This window comes from Megascapheus bottae, chromosome 3 (assembly GCF_031878675.1).
Source record: "Megascapheus bottae isolate mThoBot1 chromosome 3, mThoBot2.hap1, whole genome shotgun sequence".
Classification (NCBI taxonomy): Eukaryota; Metazoa; Chordata; class Mammalia; order Rodentia; family Geomyidae; genus Megascapheus; species Megascapheus bottae.
Window position 1 is genome coordinate 86851378 of NC_143511.1, and position 13510 is coordinate 86864887.

Here is a 13510-nt window from a genome sequence, read left to right on the forward strand (position 1 = left end):
GGTTGGCCTAGTGGTAGAGTGCTTGCCTAGCATGCACGAAGACCCGGATTTGATTCCTTGGTACCACATACTTAGCAAAAAGCCAGAAGTGGTGCTGTGGCTCAAGTGGTAGAGTTCTAGCCTTGAGAAAAATCCAGGGACAGTGCTCAGGCCCTGAGCTTAAGCCCAGGACTGGCAAAAAAAAAAACAACAAAAAAAAACAACTTAACCTCTAGAAAACAGGAAGTGGAGCTTGGCTCAAGGGTATTGTGGTAGCCTTGTGCTGAAGAGCTCAGGGACAGCGCCCAGGCCCAGTTCAAGCCCAGTAACCCACCCCCAAAAAAGGAGTTGAGGTTAAGTGTTAGCACATATGCTTCCTAGCACATGTTAAGCCCCGGGTTCCATCCTTGGGGTCCCAGAAAGTAAAGGTAGAGGAAAGGTGATATTCAGTGATGGGCCACTGACAGTGCCATGGCTCACCACACCCCCAGGAGATAGTAGACTAGGGGGGTGCTGGGGCAGCAGAGCTCTCTGAACGTCTCCTGTGTGCCAGACGTGTTCTCTACTGAGTTATCAATGTGGCATGGGATGTGGTGCAGGTGAAGGGGGCTTCTCAGAGCCATAGGGTGTTCTGTTCCTGGACCGTGGTCTCCCTTTTGACCCCTGGCTCTCTGCCTCCTCTACAGCCCTCCCTGTGCAGCCTGCAGCCGGCGACTCCTGGAGGAAAGCTGTGACCGCCTTCAGCAGCGCCGAGCCTGGCTCCTCGGAGGTGAGGGCCGCTCACCCCAGCTTCCCAGCTCTGGCTGCTGGGCCTTGCATGGACGCCCTTCTCGGCCCTGTGTATGGAGAGAAGGGAGAGACCAGAGAAACCTGGGTGTGGGGAGCTGGATTGAGGGGCTTCTCTGGGCCAGTGTCAGGGTAGAATGATGGGACAGCCTTGCCTGGGACCACTCGTGTGCTGTGCGTGGTCATTCCCCTCTGTGTGTGCCTGGGCCCCACCGGCAGCTCAGGGCTGAGGTTAGGACTGGACTTGGCTGGCAGTGGGAGTGAGGCCGTGCTGCTTGCAGGCTGGCCTCAGGGCTCTCTCTAACCCACTTTGTGCTTTGCACAGCAGGGTTTTAAGAGTAGCCAGGGAGACAGTGGCGTGGACCTGAGTGCCGAGTCCCGTGAGTCGTCGGCGACCTCTTCCCAGCGCAGCTCCCCATATGGCACTCTGAAGCCAGAGGAGATGAGCGGGCCAGGCCTGGCAGAACCCAAAGCCGACAACCACAAGGAGCAGGTTCAGAAGCCGCCTGAGCAGAAGGTAGCCTGCGAGTCCCCCTGGCAGTGGCGGGGTCTGGGCAGAAGAGGCCATGCCATTGCCCTGCTTAGGGCCTGTGGAAGCACGAGGCAAGTGTGCAGCTGCTCTGTTCTCCCCTCCAGGACTCAGAGCAAGGCCCGGGACAGAGCAAGGAGCACCGGCCAGGACCCATTGGCAATGAACGCTCTCTGAAAAATAGGAAGGGCTCTGAGGGGACTGAGCGGCTCCCGGGGGCGAGCGTCCCCCCCGTGAATGGGGTGGAGATTCACGTGGACTCCGTGCTGCCTGTGCCACCCATTGAATTCGGAGTCAGCCCAAAAGTGAGGCAGTCTTCTATTCTTGTTTGGTGTGCTTAGAGCTGTCCCTAGAAAGCGGGAGGCGAGCACGAGTATGGAGAAGAGTGCTGACACCGCACTGGGAGTAGTGGGTGGGGCTGGATTGCTTTGGGCAGGGAACGGATCCAGGGCTTTGCTTTCTTGTGCCTCCCTGGGGGAGACCGAGCTGGATCGCGGTCACTCTTGCCTGTGAATGGTGAGCTGAGCGAGGTTCAGTGGCTGCCTGCCCTTTTTCCCATAGGACTCTGATTTTAGCTTGCCACCGGGTTCTGCCTCTGGTCCTGCAGGGAATCCTGTTGTCAAACTCCAGGACGCCTTGGCTGGTAATGTAAGTCATCTTCCCCAGCCCCCAGGCAGGCCCTGGGCTGGGAGCTGGGTAGAGCTACAGACTGAGTGGGGGGCTTGAGCAGCTCGTGAGAATGGAAGATGAGGAGTGCTGCAGACATTGCCAGGCATAGGGAAGAAACCCGTTTTTGGTCACTTAAGTTTACAATGCCTGGCCAGTCCGTTTTCTTAGAATTGTATCGTGCTAGAGGACTCGGGTCTGGGATTTCCCACTGTGTTCTGGACAGCTTTCTCAGTTTGCCGAGTCGGAACAGCCACCACTGTCTCTGCGCCCGCCTGCCTGGCAGGCAGGGTCTGTTTGTATGCTGGGATGGGCTTTCCCTTGGAAGGCCCTGCTCAGCTGGGTGTGGAGGGGCCCTTCCAGTGGCATGAGATCTAGACAGGGCAATCTGTCAGAGCCTTGTCTCCCCACGTGGGTCTCTCCCCTGCTCCACAGTTTCCTTTGTCCCTGCTGCAGGCAGGGCTGGCGCCCAGTATTCCGATTCTCCGACGGGACCATCATATCCAGAGAACCATTGGCCTGTCCCCGATGTCCTTTCCCACTGCTGACCTCACGCTGAAGGTAAACACCTGAGCAGAGTGTTCCTTACGGCACCCCTGGGCTTCAGGGCTCGGATTGCCACCCGCCCCTGCCGATCTGGTAGTGATTCCCACCCCTCCCCTCTTGCTTCCAAAGATGGAGTCTGCACGCAAAGCTTGGGAAAACTCCCCCAGTTTGCCGGAGCAAAACTCTCCTGGAGGGGCAGGCTCGGGCCTCCAGCCTCCGTCCTCTGTGGGTGCCTCGAACGGAGTCAACTACAGCTCCTTTGGTGGAGTGTCCATGCCACCCATGCCTGTGGCCTCCGTAGCACCTTCTGCTTCGATGCCAGGTATGGCATTCCCTGAGCTGACCTGTCTCTGCTCAGTGCCCAGGGAGCCCTACCCTGGCAGCCGGGCGCCGCTCTGGTGCTTTGGCTCATGGTTCACACAGGAGTGCATGCTTGTGTCCCCCGCGCTGTGGGCCGTGTGTGCAGGGTGCTCTTCTCCCTAACCACAGGGAGCAGGGGAGAGAGTTAGGCTCCGTGCCATGCCAGCTCCTCAGTGAGTGGCTCTCTGAGCTACAGCCCCCTGAGCCCACTCCTCTGAAGCAAGGCCTTGTCTGGAGGTGCCCGGGGTCAGCCACGCCCTTATAATGAGTGGGGTGGTACTCAGTTACCATCCTTGTGCGGGGAATGCAAGCATCCTGCTGCCGGTCTCAATGATGCAATTCCAATAGATCCTTCTGACCCTCCACTGTGGACTCAAAGCAGGGAGATGAAGAGGACCGTGGCTGAGAGGCCGAGGCAGCCTTAGCCAGTAAAGAGCCCTTCGGGGGCTGGGGTGGCCAAGTTAGGTGTGGGACAGATGACTCACCGCCTACTGCTCTGCCTTGTCAAGCTGTGCCTGGCAGAACTGAAGGCTACTGCCCACGAGCGCCGTCCTACAGGACTGGCTGTGTTCAGATCTCCCCACCGGCCCACCAGTGACTTGTCGGCTCTCTTTCTAGGCAGCCACCTCCCACCTCTATACCTGGATGGCCACATGTTCGCAAGTCAGCCCCGGCTGGTTCCCCAGACCATACCTCAGCAGCAGAGTTACCAGCAGGTGAGGCGGGCGGCCCGCACGAGGCCTGGCAGCTGGCACGCGGTGGAGCCTGTCTGGGGGGAGGAGCAGGAGGAGGAGGAGCGGAGCAAGAGTTCCCGATTCGGCTTAACTTCCTTCCTGCCTCAGAGGGAGATTAGCTGGAGCAGGGTTCACTTCAGTGACCCGCGGTCCTGATGAAGGAGCGGGAAGAGGTCTCAGACACTGGTGCATTAGAAAGACGTGTACTTCCAGGCAGCCCATGCCGGCGGACCCTACCCCACGGCAGGGTCAGCCTGCAGCCTCTGCCCCCGGGGCACATTGCAGCCAGGACAGACAGTGCGACATGGCCACACTTCTGACTCAGACACATTCTTCTTCTGGGTTGAGGTTCTTTGGTTTGTTTTTATTTTTTGTGCCAGTACTAGGATTTGAACTCAAGGCCTTATACTCTCACTTGACTTTTTTGTACTCCACCTCTTGAGCCACACCTCCACTTCCAGCTTTTTGCTGGTTAATTGATCCTCCAATCCCAACCTCCCAAGTAGCTAGGATTGCAGGTGTGATTGTATAAACTATGTGAAGATTTTATTCTTCATATAATTAGCTCATGCTTCCTGTGCGTTCTTTAACTCGGCACTGTTTCTAGTGCTTACTTCTGTTAATAATATGTTGCTAGAATTGGTTTGTGGTGCTGTGCAGAGTTCCACTGCGCCTCAGGCCTCCTGCCTGCCTGTCGGCTTTATCCTGAGATCGAGGGAGGGCGGAGGAGGGGAGGCCAGGCTGCTTTGCTGCAGTGTGCCCCGGCAGGGCAAGGGCCTGGATGCTGGAAGGGGGCTGGGAAGAGGTAGGGAGGCATGGGAGGCGCTGTACTTACGACTGGCTCCCTTTCCCAGGCTGCCGCTGCCCAACAGATCCCGATCTCTCTTCACACGTCTCTGCAGGCTCAGGCCCAGCTTGGACTGAGGGGCGGGCTCCCTGTGTCCCAGTCCCAGGAGATCTTCAGCTCCTTACAGCCCTTCAGGTGAGAGGGGACGGCGTGCCTCCACGTGGGGCACTCCTGCATTCTGGCCAGAGACGGGACCATTCGTGATGCCCTCCTCCTTTCCAGTCTTGCTCACTGCTCTGGTGCTTGGAAGCCTTTAGTTCCCTTCCCTGAGCCCTCTTCCCTTCTAGCCTTCCCCGAGCCCTGTGCTTGGACCTCCAGGCTAGCAGGAGGGATGGGGGCTTCCTCAGCCCTCTGGATCCTGGCCATGGGTGCAGCGTGGGTCCTCTGTCTGGCTTTTGCAGGTCTCAGGTGTACATGCACCCCAGCCTGTCACCGCCCAGCACCATGATCCTCTCTGGGGGCACGGCCTTGAAGCCTCCATACTCTGCCTTCCCAGGCATGCAGCCCTTGGAGATGGTGAAGCCCCAGTCTGGCTCCCCATACCAACCTCTGAGTGGGAACCAGGCCCTGGTCTACGAGGGCCAGCTCGGCCAGGCTCCTGGGCTGGGCGCCTCCCAGATGCTGGACTCTCAGCTCCCACAGGTCAGATCTGTTGCTCCGTCTCTGTCGTGGCCCACCTCTACCCTGTCACCTCCTGAGTGCCTGCTGTGCCCCAAAGGCAGATCTCCCTCACTCTGTGGCCCTCCTGCCCTTCCCTCCTCCCCCGAGTCCCCAGCTAGAAGGACCTACCTCAGGCCCTGTTCAGCTTGGCCACCACAGAGTGGGGCTTTGCACCTGTGAACTTGTCCACAGCCCATGGAGCCCCTGTAATTATCTGTAGCTTCATCTGGCACAGCCTCAGTGTTGCATCCTAACTCCTGCCCTTTGGAGACCCTACGCCAAGTCCTTTGACCGCTTCCACCTCTTTCAGACCTGCCAACCTCTTATCATCCCTCAGCCCCAGACCTCACTTCATCCCTCAAAGCCACCTGGCAGCTCTGCCCACCTAGTATGCACCTCATTTCAATCTACAACCTCCTGCAGCCCCGCCACCCTGGCCTCTCTGTCTCCACAGACATCTCCTCTCCACTGCTGGGGAGACTGGGCCCCCTTTCTCCCTCCGCACACGCGTGCTCTGAGCCGTGGAGGTGTGGAGTCACTCCACCCTTTTTACCCCTTGGAATCCTGATCCTCACGATATCCTGGTTTTCTTCCTTCTTCCTCAGACCCCCCTCCTAGGCCCCCTGGTCCAGTGGCCCCACCCCAGACCTTCCTTCAGGTCACTTTCTAAGCACAAGGGCTGAGTCTCTTCTTTGGCATGTCAGTGTCCCTGTCCTGTCCAAATGATTATGCTCCTGGACTGCTCCCTCCACACCTCCCGTGCCCCCCCTTCCACGGATTCCGTCTACCCTGTCTTCATAGTCATTTCTCTTCTCCTCACCCCAACCAACCAAGCTCACCACTGCCTCAGCAACCCACTCCTGCCCCTCAGCCTCCTTAGCCTCCCATCCACAGTGGTCCTTTTTTTTTTTTTTTGCTAGTCCTGGACCTTGAACTGGGGGCCTGAGCACTGTCCTTAGGCTTTCTCAAGGCTAGAACTCTACCATTTGAACCACAGCACCACTTCCAGCTTCTTTCTATGTATGTGGTACGGAGGAATGGAACCTAGGTCTTCATGCATGCTAGGCGAGCACTCTACCACTAGGTCACGCTCCCAGCCCCGCCATGGTCCTTTCAAAGTGGACAGACACCAGTGGTGTCATCTTAGCTGTTCAGGAGGCTAAGACTTCAGGCTCACAGTTTGAGCCCAGCCTGGGCAGCAAAACCTGTAAGGCTCTTTATCTTCAATGAACCACCAGAAGCCAGAAATGAAGCCATGGATCAAGTGGTAGAGCACTGGCTTTGAGCATGGAAAGCTCAGGAACAGTGACCAAGCCCTGAGTTCAAGTGCTAGGCATTCCCCAAAAAACAAATGCAAATCAGACTCAGAGGCCACTCCAAAATGGTTCCTCCCCCTGCTGCCCTTGAAGGGCAGATGTGGTATCCTGCAGCTCTGGCCACATGTCTCGGTGATGCAGTGCCAATAGATCCTTCTGACCCTCCACTGTGGACTCAAGCAGGGAGATGAAGAGGACTGTGACTGAGAGACAAAAGTGGGCCAGCTCTGCCCTCTGCCCTCCACACACACCCTCGCACCCCGCCCCCCTTTCCTGTCCCAGAGCGCATGGTAGCTGAGGTTCTGGAGACACTGCTCTTGTGTCCTAGCACGCTTCAGAGGAACCCCAGGCTCCAGCCAGTCTTGTTTAGGAGAGAACCAGAGCAAGGAGAGGAAAGCACTGGCTTTCATGCTTTGGGACATGGTGTGGCCAATTCCCAAGAAGGCTTTCTGGCCTCCCTCCTTCCTTCCCACTTCTGCCTGGTGTGCACAGCCATGCCCAGCTCGTGCTGTGTTCTGGGCACCTGTAGTGTGTCACAGATTCTCCTGTCATTGGCTTCCCCAGCTCTCGTGCTCTGTTGGATAGAGAAAGAAAGACTCGCGCAGCACTCAGTTGTCTGGTGCTCTGTGCAGTTATGTGCACAGGGTGGGGGCGATGGAGCGCATGCATTCGCTCGCTCTCCTGTCTGTCCCTGACATCCCTGTCTCCCGACAGCTGACCATGCCGCTACCCCGGTACGGCTCTGGGCAGCAGCCACTGATCCTGCCACAGTCCATCCAGCTGCCGCCGGGACAAAGCCTCTCTGTAGGCGCTCCTCGAAGGATTCCTCCGCCTGGCTCCCAGCCACCTGTCCTGAACACCAGCAGAGAGGTAAGGGTTACCCGATGGCGTCGATCCTGGGCAGGGGCCTGGCCTGACCCGCTCTCGGAGGTGGTGAGGTAGAAAGCACAGAGGCACAGGGTAGGTAGGAGGTGGGGCGGGTACAGGTTCCCAGCTTTCCCACACCACAGAGGCCTTAGACGCCCCACGTCAGCAGGGTTCCTACGCCAGTCCTGAGAATAAGCCGGGTCGTGTACAGAGTGCCGCAGCAAGGAGGGGGTGTGTGGCTGGTGCTGTAGCCAAGCAGCAGCAAACACGTGGAACTTTTGCAGGTCCCGGTCCCACGGGCTGAGTATCACAGGCCCAAGGAAGGAGTCTGGGTCCCTGCCAGGTCTGGGGTGGCTCTTCATGGGTGGAACCTGGATAGTGTTCATCCTGTGCTCAGCCAAGTAAGAAGCCAGGCACAGGGGTGGCATCGCGGGTGGTCTCAGGAGGTCGAGGCAGGTGGATTGTGAGTTGAAGGTTAGCCCGGGTGGGACACCCACCCCGACGTGGTATGGCTCTTGCTTCTAGGAAAAAGCCTTTCTGAACCTGGATTGGGAGGGAGGGCCTGCGGATGTTTCTAGAAGATGTCTCTCTGGAAATGATCATGGGCCCTTGGCCTGGTCTGCCTGGGGTGGGTCACTGAGGACCAGAAAGTCCATCTATGGCTGTGACTGATGAGGTCTGTTGTTTCTTATTTCCTTTAGTCATCTCAGATGGACCTGAAAGGCTTCCACTTTGCCGACAGTAAACAGAATGTGCCTACAGGAGGCTCTGCGCCTTCACAGACCTACAGGTGAAGATGTACCTGGGGGCTAGGGGGCCCGGGAGAGCAAGGGGAGGGGGCCAGCGTGTCACCACAAGTACATGTGTACGTTGTCAACCATGGTAAAGGGAGATGGCGGGGGGAGTATTAGGGTTAGGAAAGCAGCAGCCCATCCCCATGCCACCTGAGCTCACTCTTGAACCTTGTTGGGCATGTGGGACCTTGTGTTTCCCCATGGCACGTTCTCTGCCTCCAGTGAGGTCCAGGTCCCCCGGTGGATCACGGTAGAGACCCTGATCCTGCGGTGGGGTGGAAGTCAGCTGCGCCCTTGGGCCTGAGTGTAGTCTTGTTCTGTGTGGGAAATCCAGGCTCCCACTGGGCTTGCACACCACCACGAACAGACACCACCCGCAGTGCCCTGGGAGGCCACAGGAGTTGCTCTCGGTGCCTTGAGTTCTCTACCAGCACATGCTTCCCAGGTCAGATCCCACCAGGCCTTGCGCTCACTGGACATTTTGCCTGTCACTCTTGATGAGAGGAGCAGCAGCTACCACCTCCGTCCATAGCTCACCCCCTTCAGGAGCAACTGAGGTTGCCTCAGTTCCTCCATTTTAGTTTAGTTCTTGACTTGTTTTTCCCCCATTGCCTGTCAGTGGTCCAGCCGCACAGAGCAGGGAGTGAGACTGGGAGCAGGAGAGAGGGATGGAGGAAGGAAGCTAGCTAGCTAGCTTTGTGCATGCGCATACGTCACTGTTCCCTGCTGTCCCTGCCCTGTGGCACAGGTTGGCTCAGGGCACCTGTCTGCTTCCAGTTGGATAAAGCCATAGCTAAGTTTTTGGGGGGAACCAGTCAGCCCTCTGTGTATGCACCAGAAATATGTGGCTTTATCTTACTCGCTACACTGCATAGTAACCGCTGCGTGTGCAGCATTTACTGGGAATCCTGAGGTGACTTCAGGTACACAGGAGAGATAGGGCACAGCATGGTGGTAAGCACTTGCCCACTGGCGCAGGTTAATGGCAGATTCCATGCTGCTTGTGTAACAGCGTGGAGCCCCTGTGGGGCTGCTGGGAAATGGGGCTGTCCAGTTGGACTCTGCCAGAAGGGTTTCCTAGCCACCTCGCCATGGCCTAGGCGTTCGATGGCACCCCAGGGTCCAAGCACCCCGGTGCCAGAGCCCTGAACTATGTGATCTGTTGCGTGCCTGGCATATGCTGGGACTGGAACAATGCCTGGCACAATTCTAGCTCTGTGGCAGGCCTGTAGACCCTCCTGTCTGGTGGTGCATCATGTTGATCCCAACCCTCTAAATTCTAGACGGTGTAACCACCCCCTCCCCACCCCCCCGCCCCACACACACCCGGGCCTGGTCCCTAGAAGTGCCAGATAGAAGACAGTGGTGTTCACCTTCCCCTTTCTGCCTTGGTGGCTGTGTCAGGTCTGGTTTTCCCCCCATCTGTGAGGCTTCTCACTGTTCAGAGCAGGGGCCATGGCCACAGGGCTGCGTCCCGCCCCCCCTCCCCCCGCCCCTCGAACATCCTTGAAGGCTCGGCTGTGACTCGGGCTCTGGTGACACGTGTGTATTCTCAACCCTGCCTTTGGTTTTTGCAGGCCTAGCTCTGCTAGCCCCAGTGGGAAGCCCTCTGGATCATCAGTTAACATGGGCTCTGTGCAGGGACACTACGTCCAACAGGTAGAAGACGGCTTCCCAGACCCTGGACGCTTAGGCTTGTCTCCCAGCGCCAAAGAAGGGGTTGTCCAGTTGATAAGCATTCCTTTTACAGAGAGACTTGCCAGCACTTAGGGCTGGGTGGCTAAGTCCCTCCTGGCCAAGGCCTTTTTTTTCCTCTTGATGGACCCCTGGACCCTTCCTTGTCCTGCAGAGAAGGGAGGAGGAGACACCAGGGGCACTGGTCCAGCCGTTGGGGTTGTCATGGCGCTCTGGGAGACTTGGTTAGGTCTGTGGGTTAGCTCTAGAGACCGGGCGTGTACTTGTGCTAGCTGTACTACGTGGTGTGTGGTGTCTGTTGTGGCTGGGCGGGGAGGCCGAGGACCGGAGTCTCTGTGTCTTCCCCTGCAGGCCTCTTCTCTCCTACTCTACAGCACTGGCTGGGCTCAAGAACACTGGAGGTCAGGCCTGGGTCTTAGTGAGTTGTCAGCATCACTGGCTCACTGGCTGGTGGCTGTGGGGGAAAGTGCTCTCTCTTGTCACCCTCCACTCCTCCCCACCCCCCACTTAGTCCTGTGGGATGAGTTTCCAGAGCTTTCTCCCAGATATGAAGGTGTAGCAGGGTAGGTGTCTGGATTCCATCCTCAGAACTGCAAAACAGCAACAGGGTGGAGGAGAGGTGCACTAGGAGACCGGGAGGGCAGTTTCTCTGGAGTTGAGTGGCAGAAGTTGGCTGGTGCCAGCAACATCTTCCACTGGGCAGAGCTACAGGCTGGTGGAACCTGATTGGGAGTCCTCCGTCAGACTTGGGTCATGGGGGAGGAGTTATACCATGGGAGTTGGAGTGCCATTGATTGAACAAGGGAGAATGAATCTGCCCCAGCTGGCCCCTCCAGGGATAACTGGGGTGGTTCCAAGGCTCACAGGTAGACTGGGGACTGTGTAAAGGGTGTGAGGTGTGTTGGTTTAGAAGACTTCTTCCCTGTCAGTCGTGGTGCTAGAAGTGATTGTCCTGGAGGACCCACGGCGGGGAGCCAGTGCCACATGCTGGGCTGCCTGCTAGGAAAGCCATGGGTCATGGTGTCATGATCGCCTGGCATGTGCAGGGCCCCGGGTTCCACCCCAGCACTGTCCTCTAACTAAAGCAGACAACAGTGTAGGATGGCTTTTTCTCTACAACTTGGGCACAGGCACAGGAAAGGAGCGGTGGAAACTGTCTCTAAACACAGTTCTGCCTTGGACACGTTTTCTTTTCACTATCCAAAGGGAAAACGAGTGGATGAAAACTCCAGCCTGGGAGCCGTGAAGCTGCAGGAGGCCCCCTCGGCCGCCTCCCAGATGAAGCGAACCGGAGCCATCAAGCCTCGGGCTGTCAAGGTGGAGGAGAGTAAAGCCTGAAGGTGCCCCTGCCCTTGCCTCCCCCCCTCGGGGACGCCGCTGCCCGGACCCCACCGGACCACTGTCCACCCACCTGGCCTGGACTGAGAGCTCTCCTTTCCTCCACTCCAAAAGCTCCATTGTCAGCCAGCGCGCACTGTGGATACATGGCATTGACCTGCTTGCTTTGATTCAAAACAAAAGAGCAACAACCCCTCCCCCGGGACTGGAGTGAGTTGCCTCTGGGCAGTACAGACCCGCCTGCCCGCCCCTCCCCTGGCACAGTGGTTTTGGCAGCAGGGTTATTTCAGCCGAAGGCTTTTGTTTTAAGCAGCTAAGGTTTTTACAAAGGGGAAAGGAAAACAAATGCCAGCTACGTCTGTATAGCTGAACTTTTCTACGTTCCTTGCTCTCTCCCTGTCCCTCTGCTGTCCCAGTGGTCTCCTTTTACCTCTGTCCTGTTTGACACATCACTGAGAGACCCTAAGAGACGGCTCTTAAGAATGTGCCCCTGCCCTGATTGGTGAACCGTTGGGGTTATAAGGACACGATCGCAGGTGCTCTGCTTGTCCACCCGCCACGTCGCTGCCTGGGCTGTGGCGAGGCGGAGCAGTAGGCAGGTGGTGTCTGGGTGGGGCTGCAGCTCCCAGCCTGAGGGTGACGATGCTTTAACATGAGAGTTACACACGGTTCTCTCTGGGCTCTCCTGAAGCCATGGCTTGCTGACTGCCAGTGGCCGTGTGCGTCCTGGAGGTAAATAGTAGCTCTGCTGTTCCTGTCCTTCAGGTTGGTGAGAGGACATCCCCAGGCCACGGAGGTGTGCTGTGCTCTTGGGGCCCCATACCTTGCCCTGGAGGCTGCTGTTCCGCTCACTTCCTTCCATCCCCTCCTTCTCCAGAAGCTGTCATCATCCCCTCTGCATCTCCATCTCCCCAGCACTCATGCTCACCACAGAAGCCACTGGCGGGCTCCTGGACACCCCTGGCTCTCTGAGCAGAGGTGGAGCTGCTCCCTGGGCAAGTGGCCGGAAGTGCTGCTCTCGCTCCTGTGCTGCTCTGCACACAGGAAGCTGGGTATGGGAGGATCAGGGCTAAGCTAACCAGCAGGCCGGATCTCCACGGCGTGTCCACACGTGAGCAAGATCAAGCCTCGGGGCTTTCCCAAAAAGGACATCCTTTTACAGGGCTGCCGCTTCCGCAAAGTTTGGTAGGCTTCTGGCTCTTTAATAAGAGACGGGAAGAAATCATCCCTAACTCCATCATTCCAAGGAAAGATGAGGGAAACTAGTTCCTCACAAGCTCTTTGGGGTCCTTTGCTAATCTCCCCTCTGTGGGAGCTGCCGCCTGCCCCCCACCCCTAGGCGGTCCCAGGGATCTATCTGCCTTGGAGCAAAGAGCAATGAGACTACCACACACCTGCCAGGCTGCCGGCGGTGCCAGTACCCTCGCAGCCCCCCGACCCCGGGCTCTGATCTGTGTGGTCCAGTGTCAGGGAGGAAGCATCTGAGCTCTGAGCACAGTGGGTGCAGCTTCCCTCAGCATCGAGCACCATTCCTCCTTCCTGTTGGCATCTGGCCCGGACAGTCCTGCACAGAGGCCTTCCTGCTTCTCTCTAGCTGTCACCACCCCCACCCCGCTAGCTAGTTGCTTTTTCTTCATCTGTTAGTCTTGCCCTGTGCAAAGAGCTTCCTGAGTGGAGTTTCCAGCCGAGTGTGTCTTGTCTGCTTCCCCCCTCCACCCTACCTGCCGCCCTTGCCAAGCTGTCCCCAGATGAGTCTGGATCATCCCAGTCATGCTGTCACCTCTGCCTGCCCTCACAACCACACCCACCCACTCAATGCTGGTGCACATAACCTGTCAAGAGAAAAAAGCTTTCTTGTGAAATTGAACAGAACAGGCCTGGATGCTGTTACAAATGCAAGATGTACCCCCAGGTGAGCCTGCCCTCATCAGTTAACAGTGCTTCAGAGAAACAAAAGGTCACCTGCGCTCTTCCTTCCCTCCCTGGACTTCCCTCCTCCCTCCCTCCTCCAATAAAAAGAAAACACTAGAATTTATTTATATGTATCGATGTTGTAGGTCTAGGTGAAAAAGTAAATGTTCCACTGCTCTATTTATATATAAAGTCTGAATTACTTTGCAGGAAAGGCTGGGGAATTGCATGTCAAGGTTGGCAAGTTCGCAACCTGTGGGGCCGCAGCTTCAGGCTTCTGCCCTCAGATGCACACGGGGCAGGTGGCAGTCTCTCCTGACATCCCTACCCCTTCCATGGTCTGGCTCAGTAATTTTAGTGCAGAGACATTTTAAGGTGCAATATCTCTTCGTGTGGTTTTTAGAGCCAAGCTCAAGGTAATAGAACTTGGTGTGTTCGTTTGGTTTCAGACCCACATCAGCAGACTGCAGGTCAGTGACGAT

At 57.3% G+C, this 13510-nt stretch overlaps 1 protein-coding gene and 2 non-coding genes across 3 annotated transcripts in view; all 3 read left to right on the plus strand.

Moving 5' to 3' along the window:
- Prrc2b (proline rich coiled-coil 2B) overlaps window positions 1–12726 on the plus strand; it is a 76933-nt gene extending 64207 nt beyond the window's left edge. Inside the window, exons 20-32 of the mRNA XM_090330840.1 lie at window positions 666–748; window positions 1091–1282; window positions 1402–1599; window positions 1856–1942; window positions 2417–2521; window positions 2636–2828; window positions 3485–3582; window positions 4455–4582; window positions 4849–5089; window positions 7138–7293; window positions 7992–8080; window positions 9662–9743; window positions 10986–12726. Coding sequence (XP_090186966.1) covers window positions 666–748; window positions 1091–1282; window positions 1402–1599; window positions 1856–1942; window positions 2417–2521; window positions 2636–2828; window positions 3485–3582; window positions 4455–4582; window positions 4849–5089; window positions 7138–7293; window positions 7992–8080; window positions 9662–9743; window positions 10986–11117 — 1784 coding nt within the window. The 3' untranslated portion in view covers window positions 11118–12726. The remainder of the gene's footprint in view (window positions 1–665; window positions 749–1090; window positions 1283–1401; window positions 1600–1855; window positions 1943–2416; window positions 2522–2635; window positions 2829–3484; window positions 3583–4454; window positions 4583–4848; window positions 5090–7137; window positions 7294–7991; window positions 8081–9661; window positions 9744–10985) is intronic.
- Window positions 3192–3276, plus strand: LOC150066056 (small nucleolar RNA SNORD62). Its single transcript, XR_016535033.1, has one exon. It is a non-coding gene; the product is annotated as a small nucleolar RNA SNORD62 (small nucleolar RNA).
- On the plus strand, window positions 6551–6634 carry LOC150066057 (small nucleolar RNA SNORD62). Its single transcript, XR_016535034.1, has one exon. It is a non-coding gene; the product is annotated as a small nucleolar RNA SNORD62 (small nucleolar RNA).
- Window positions 12727–13510: the final 784 nt, after the last annotated feature.